Here is a 6,506-nt window from a genome sequence, read left to right as displayed (position 1 = left end):
TGACCAAAATTACTTTTATAGGGATCCAAAATGATGTCATTTTGACTTAAACAGTTAAGTGACCAAAAAGAATAATTAGAAAATTGAGTGATCAGAAAGAAAACTTTTAAAGTTATCTGACCAAAGCAAAAATAAAGCCAAAGTTGAGTGACAAAAAATATATTTTACCTATAAATGAAACCCCTTAAACTGATAATGAAATCAAAATGGAAACAACAACAAGAGGACATGAAAGTGCTTCATCATACTTGCTTTCAATCTTATCCCACAATTAAATATTTATGATAATTAATTCGCTTAGTCCACCATCTCCCTTACTCATCCATTTTTTTATGGAGTCTTATATGGAATCATTCAACCATGTATTGCCTTGGAGATTCATATATTAATCCACGTACGTGGTCCTTAGATTAGTTGCTTCAATGACACTAATTTATTCCTCGGAATCTAGCACCGAATTAATAAGAAAACAAAGATGTGAGGTAAGGAACAACATAGACAGGATGGGTGAATCTAGAATTTTATATTATGACGACAACTTATAAAACTTTAAGGACAAAAATAGATCATCAATAAAAAATATTAAAAAAATACTTAAATTATATGAAAATTTAAAATTTTCAAGTGAACGATTGTCCCGTCAACCCCTAAGACCATCCTGTATGTTGTGATTACATGTCAGCTTTGAACCGGAGAATATGTAGATTCTATTCCCTTTTTTTTTTCCAACAATGACATGAAAACTTTGTTGTATTCTTTGGCCAATGTGCCGTCTCAAGAGAAGACCAAGTCCATGATAACATGGAGAGGGGGCCCTGCATATAATATATCAGATAGGAAACAACAGATAAAGCTTACTTGCTTCTTTTATACTATGTTCATCCTCCATGGAATTTGTTCAGATATCACAAGAAAAGTAAACCACATTCTTCATGAAATGATATAGCAGTTTGGTGTAGGACATTTACTCATTTCATCACATGCATGGCCAAGAGATTTCATTTGCTAGAGGATTCTCAAACACATGATCATCCTCATAGTCATAAGCAAATGTGGGTGATTCTTATCATTGCCATTTTAGCTGCCTTGCTGTTGGGATCTTCCTTCTTGTTCTTTTGCAGACGACGGAGATGGAGCCGTAAAGGTAAAGGTTTAATCAAATCTGTAGATTCATTCTTCTATTGAATTGCTTGCTCATCATTTTCATGAAATCGTAGTACAATTAGGAAGTCTGAAAGCCGAGAAATTGCAGTTGAGGCGTTTCCAAGTTGAGGAGCTTGAAAAGGCTACCAAAAACTTTAGCGCAGACTGTTTGTTGGGGTCCGGTGCATTTGGCAATGTCTATAAAGGAACCTTTGAAGTTGAAGGTACATTAGCAATCAAGAGAGCTCATGCTGAATCATACCAAAGCGTTGAAGAATTCAGAAATGGTAAGCAGCCTTATGCATTCAACACCATAATTGAGTTTATTTACCGCAGCTCAAGTAGATTGACTTGTTTTTATTGATTTCTTGAAACAGAAGTTAGGCTTCTTTGGAAAGTAAATCATCCAAATCTTGTAGGTTTGGTAGGGTTCTGTGAAGAACCCGGTGCGTATATTGAGCCTCAAATCATTGATTAATTAATCAGTTGTCTAGGGTAGTGATAAGAACCTAAGATTTTTTTACTTCATTTGAAACAGGACCAAAAGGTGCAAAAATATTGGTTTATGAATACGTACCACATGGTTCTTTGCTCGAGTATATCATGGGTAAGTTCCCACTTGAAACACCTTTAACATAGACAAGAAATCAATTAAAAAACACTCAGTTCTGCTCATTTTTGGAGTGTAGGAAGAGGTGGAAAAAACTTTACATGGAGGCAAAGAGTGAACATAGCCATTGGAGCTGCTAAAGGTAGATTTCCCACTGTAAAATTAGTTTAAACTTTACAATAAACATGATTCTTCTTTTTTATTCTCTTACAGGAATAGCTCATTTGCATGATGGGATTAAGCCAAGCATAATCCACCGAGATATTAAGCCTAGCAACATCTTAATTGGAGAAAGGTATGAAGCCAAAGTCTCGGATTTTGGACTTGTGAAAATGGGACCTATTGGGGATCAATCACATGTTAGTAGCCAGATCAAAGGAACACCTGGGTACCTTGATCCTGCTTATTGTACAAGTTTTCATTTGAGTCCTTTTAGTGATGTTTATAGCTTTGGTGTAATACTTCTGCAACTTATTGCTGCCCGGCCGGCCGTGGATTCTGCTAGAAGTCACCCCAATTATCATATCATTGACTGGGTTAGTTTATTTATCAACCATAACTTTGCCTTACTGTTGTTAATAAGCTGCCAATTCAGAAATTATACATGTGCTGAAGTGAGCCGTTGAAAATGCAGGCGAGGCCGAGTATAGAGAGGGGCCACATCGAAGAAATCCTCGATACTACTCTTTTATCCAGACCTTGCAACATTGACATGATGCTGACAATGGGTGAACTTGGTTTAAGATGTGTTGCGAAAACGCCTAAAGACCGTCCAACTATGACTCAGGTCTGGCAAGAACTGGAAAATACACTTTATTCAGTCGACAATTTGATCAACAAACAGCCTTTGAGAAGCTCCAAACCAACCACCACCCCCACGTTTCCTGGAGCAACGGAACAAGGACATCATAGATCATTTGACCTGGATTATTCCCAAAGCTTTGTGAGCATAGATGGTGTTGGATTTCAGAAGTTCCATGTCGAGTTGGATAGTGCCAGTATTGACATGATAAGAAGAATCTGAGAGATCAATGAAACAAGTAATCATATGTTTTCAGCTTTAGAGATCAAACAATTAAACAATGATCTCAAACAGTTACAAATCATCGAAATGTAACTCTCTTTAGCATCAAACAAAGATTGTTAATATTAGCAAACAGCTAATTAAACAACGATTTCCCGAGTGAGCTGCTTAACAAGACTTATTTATGAAACTCCATACCTGAGAAATGCAAAATATATATATATATATATATATATATATATATATATATAAGGCATGATATGTCCAAATTATTTTCCAGGACTTCTTGTTTCAGCCACTTCAACCACAGAGATAAGAACTCATTTCATCTACATAACTTGGTTCACTTTCATCTTCCTTCTCAGGAGCCTTAGAAATTTCACAGTGAGCCACAATGTCGTCATTCATTTTTACAGAAGCCTTTGAAAATTCAACCAAGGATTCGAAAACGGAATAAAATCCTGTTTGGAATCCTTTCATGGTTATCTGCTGCGTCTCTCCCATGATAGTTTGGTGTTTTAGCTTCTCAGCATCTATTCTTTCCCTGAACTTATGCAACAGATTTTTTCTTTCTGCCAAATACTCGATCCGATTCCGAACATTTACTTCTAGTTCATGCTCAGATAGTTTTGTACCAAGAACCCTGCTCTCTGTTCTCTGGAATTCCAAGACCTTCTCAAGTTCCTTGGCAAGTCCATCAACCTTCCTCTTCTGTTTTTTCTCTTCGCCCTGTTGAACCCATAGTGCTTGCATATCCTTTCCAAAGCTTTTTAATGCACAAATAACAGCTTCGTTCGGCAACTTCTCCAAGCTAGCCAAGCATTCACGACAAGTTGCGAGTAAAGGTGGAACATTGACTCCTAATGCCTGGGTCTTGGATCGTAATTCTACCTCAGGGGCAATGAACTTGGAAAGCTACCCACTGAGAGCTTCAACGTATGCCTTCTGTGCAGATAAATATGCAACAAAGCAAGAGCTCCAATTATGAAGTTCTGCCACAAGCTGAAGTGTGGTAACACGGTGAGAGTCGTTACAAAACTTTCCATAAGTAGGATAGTTGAAAGAAGTAGCTTCGAACATGATTCGGTTTTGGGTTTCATGTGATTCCATCATTATCTTCCAGTTCCTCGTTAGGCTGCGGGAGGAGAAAGAAATGAAAGATTATCACAAATTCACAATGATAAATCTAACACATCTGAAATATTGTTTTTGTCATTTGCTTTCATACCCATGTAGAAGCTCTATAAGTTGTGGCTGCAACTCTTCATCCCTCAGTTTTTCAATTCTTTCCGAGATTGTTTCGGCACTTCGTATTGCAACCAAAATTCTGCTATGTAAATCTTTCACTTCAGCAGGGGTTTTGTCACCAGAGTAGAGGCCATCTCGTTTAGCATTGCAGTTTCTCATTTGAGAACATTTTTGGTCTCAAGTTTTCCTGGTCTGGTCTGCTGCCTGATTATATGAATTCTAATATGTTCGGAAGCAATGAAAAATGCTTAGAAAACATTAATTTTCAATGCACTCAAAATCTGGTTGTTTAGATGAAAATTCAACATTTCAAAACCACATTGGGCTACTTTTTCGATTGAATGATCAAGGGAAATGAAGATTTTGGAACTGATAACACAGAACTGTGACGTTATGAACCACTGTGAATAATGCAAGAGTATATAAGTAGATCAAGCAGAACATCAAGATGAAAGGAATTGTTTACAAAGGCGTTTGCGCTCAAGAAAGATTAAGAAACAGTTCCGGTTTTCGGATCAATAATAGAATTGTGTTTAAGCACCTTCACTTTCTCATAGAGTTTCTTTTCCCAAGCATACAACCTTCCTAGGATCAATGAGTGGCTTCCAGATTCCATCCCCCCATAATCATCATACATATCAATCTTTAATTCAGTCCAAGTAGAAGAACTTCTGGAACTGCATGAAACAAGACTTTTGCAGTATGAAGAATGTGATAACGGATACCGGCTCCAAGTAATTGACCGGATAAGTTTATTCGAGCTCTCTGCAGCCAGTCAGCAAGTTAAACAATCATAAATATTAACATATAGCAAGAATCGACATGCACAGGCCATCAAGAAAATAGTTTGGACATTCAATCAACCTCTCCTGTTATATGACAAATCATCAATTCTCATTCTTAGCCTAATTTGCACAACAACATATTATACACTCAAAACAACTAGAAGGAACCTTTAGTATTCAATTTGCAAGAGAACGATACAAGAACAACTAAATTTGATAAGAAAAACCCATGGAAATTAGAAGCATTTTCAAGAAACAGAAAGTGATAAAGAGAAAAGAAAATACTTAAGGGAATGACAACCTACCTTTTAATTCCTCCAAACCAGATTGCAGCTGAACTCTGTTGGCCTCTAACACTCTACAGACATCCAAACCAGATTCATAAGCTCTAAGAAAATGGTCCTCAACATCCTTTAGATCTTCCAACAACTCTCTCTCATTAGTAGCTGTAGGTGTCTTAATAATTCTGAAACTATTCTTTTCACCTTGGCTTATATTAGCATCATGGTCATCCCCATTAATACTCAAATCTGTATTCTTATTTTTACTTTCCTCAACACCATCATCAGCATTTGTTACATTCTCAGCCTTTCTCTCACTCATATCTCTCACACCATCTTCTTCCAGGTCTGGGATTCCCTCTTTCTCTCTCACCGCTCTCAATTCCTCCTGAGAACTGTCATTGAAGCTGCTCACTATCCCTGTCCTCACCTCATCAAAAGGGTTAAAGAAATCCCAGGCAAACTCCTTATCTGGTGATGGCATTGCCGGTGGAGCTTCTGCACCATAAAAATGCTCGCAAATGATGTCTCCTTCCTCCTCCTCTCCACTCTCTAGCTCTTCTTCTGAGGACTCAACACTACCCCTCTTTACCTTCTTCAGTTCTTGGACCTTCATCATGTCCTTGATCTTGATTCACTCTCTTCATAAAAACTGTTGAAAGAGACGAGTGACAAGGAATGGTCTCATGGGTGGGCTCAGTTGGTTTTTGCAGAACATGGGATTGGTGATAGGGGTCTCAGCAGCCTCATCAGTGGAAGTAGCAGCAGGGAAAGTGATGAGGAAAGGAGAAGAAGGAGAGGAATGCCTTGCTACAAACAACCTAATGGCATCTGCAACCGCATAGAGAGACTGATTATACTTGCATTGAGCATCTGCAAGAGCATATCTACGCTCCACAGCCAATTTCAGGAGGCGTTTTCTCTCTTTACACAGTGAGACCACACCATCTTCCTCCTCTTTCTTTGAAGTAGCACACCCCATTTCTTTCTTTGTGTCACTCTGCTAATTCCAAAGGTGATTCCTCTTGATGAAATTTAAAGTAATTTCTTGATTAGACAATATAATGAACTCTTTTAACAGGAAAAAAACTAGGTTTTGGCTCTGGCAGAAAGATGTCTCGGAAAAGTTGCAGAGAATCAGATCAGATCAATCGTTGGAAATTAATTAACTAGAGAGAATATAAGTTACAAAGATTGGCCTTGTAGATTCTAATAGACAAATATCCAAAGTAAAATATATTTCAGTGATGGAGATAGATTAAAAGAAGATAGTAGTAGAGATTATCTCTCATCTTAATTAATCTTCTACAATTTATTTTTCTTATTTTTAATGCTTTAACTTTAGTTTTATTTTATTTAGTTTGCTTAGTAATTCCAAACCCCCATCTTTTTAAATTTTTTGTTTTACAAATTTC

General features: G+C 37.3%; 3 protein-coding genes across 3 annotated transcripts; 1 reads left to right on the top strand and 2 right to left on the bottom strand.

Annotated features, from left to right (window-relative positions):
- Positions 1-984: 984 nt before the first annotated feature.
- Positions 985-2,777, top strand: LOC120121573 (probable serine/threonine-protein kinase PBL11). Its single transcript, XM_039140894.1, has 5 exons — positions 985-1,144; positions 1,227-1,750; positions 1,833-1,895; positions 1,967-2,289; positions 2,388-2,777. The coding sequence occupies exons 2-5, from the start codon at positions 1,747-1,749 to the stop codon at positions 2,775-2,777; spliced, it is 780 nt and encodes a 259-aa protein (XP_038996825.1). The 5' UTR covers positions 985-1,144; positions 1,227-1,746.
- Positions 2,778-3,678: 901 nt separating this feature from the next.
- On the bottom strand, positions 3,679-4,184 carry LOC120121650 (protein ALTERED PHOSPHATE STARVATION RESPONSE 1-like). Its single transcript, XM_039140965.1, has 2 exons — positions 4,006-4,184; positions 3,679-3,912 (listed from the first exon to the last, which is right to left on the bottom strand). The coding sequence occupies exons 1-2, from the start codon at positions 4,182-4,184 to the stop codon at positions 3,693-3,695; spliced, it is 399 nt and encodes a 132-aa protein (XP_038996896.1). The 3' UTR covers positions 3,679-3,692.
- Positions 4,185-4,515: 331 nt separating this feature from the next.
- LOC120121572 (protein ALTERED PHOSPHATE STARVATION RESPONSE 1-like) lies at positions 4,516-5,796 on the bottom strand. Its single transcript, XM_039140893.1, has 2 exons — positions 5,116-5,796; positions 4,516-4,790 (listed from the first exon to the last, which is right to left on the bottom strand). The coding sequence occupies exons 1-2, from the start codon at positions 5,708-5,710 to the stop codon at positions 4,516-4,518; spliced, it is 870 nt and encodes a 289-aa protein (XP_038996824.1). The 5' UTR covers positions 5,711-5,796.
- Between the last annotated feature and the right edge of the window lie 710 nt (positions 5,797-6,506).

Source organism: Hibiscus syriacus, unplaced genomic scaffold (assembly GCF_006381635.1).
Source record: "Hibiscus syriacus cultivar Baekdansim isolate YM2019G1 unplaced genomic scaffold, ASM638163v2 tig00110377_pilon, whole genome shotgun sequence".
Classification (NCBI taxonomy): domain Eukaryota; kingdom Viridiplantae; phylum Streptophyta; class Magnoliopsida; order Malvales; family Malvaceae; genus Hibiscus; species Hibiscus syriacus.
The sequence above is the reverse complement of the archived record's forward strand: the minus strand, read 5'-3'. Positions and strand labels throughout refer to the sequence as shown.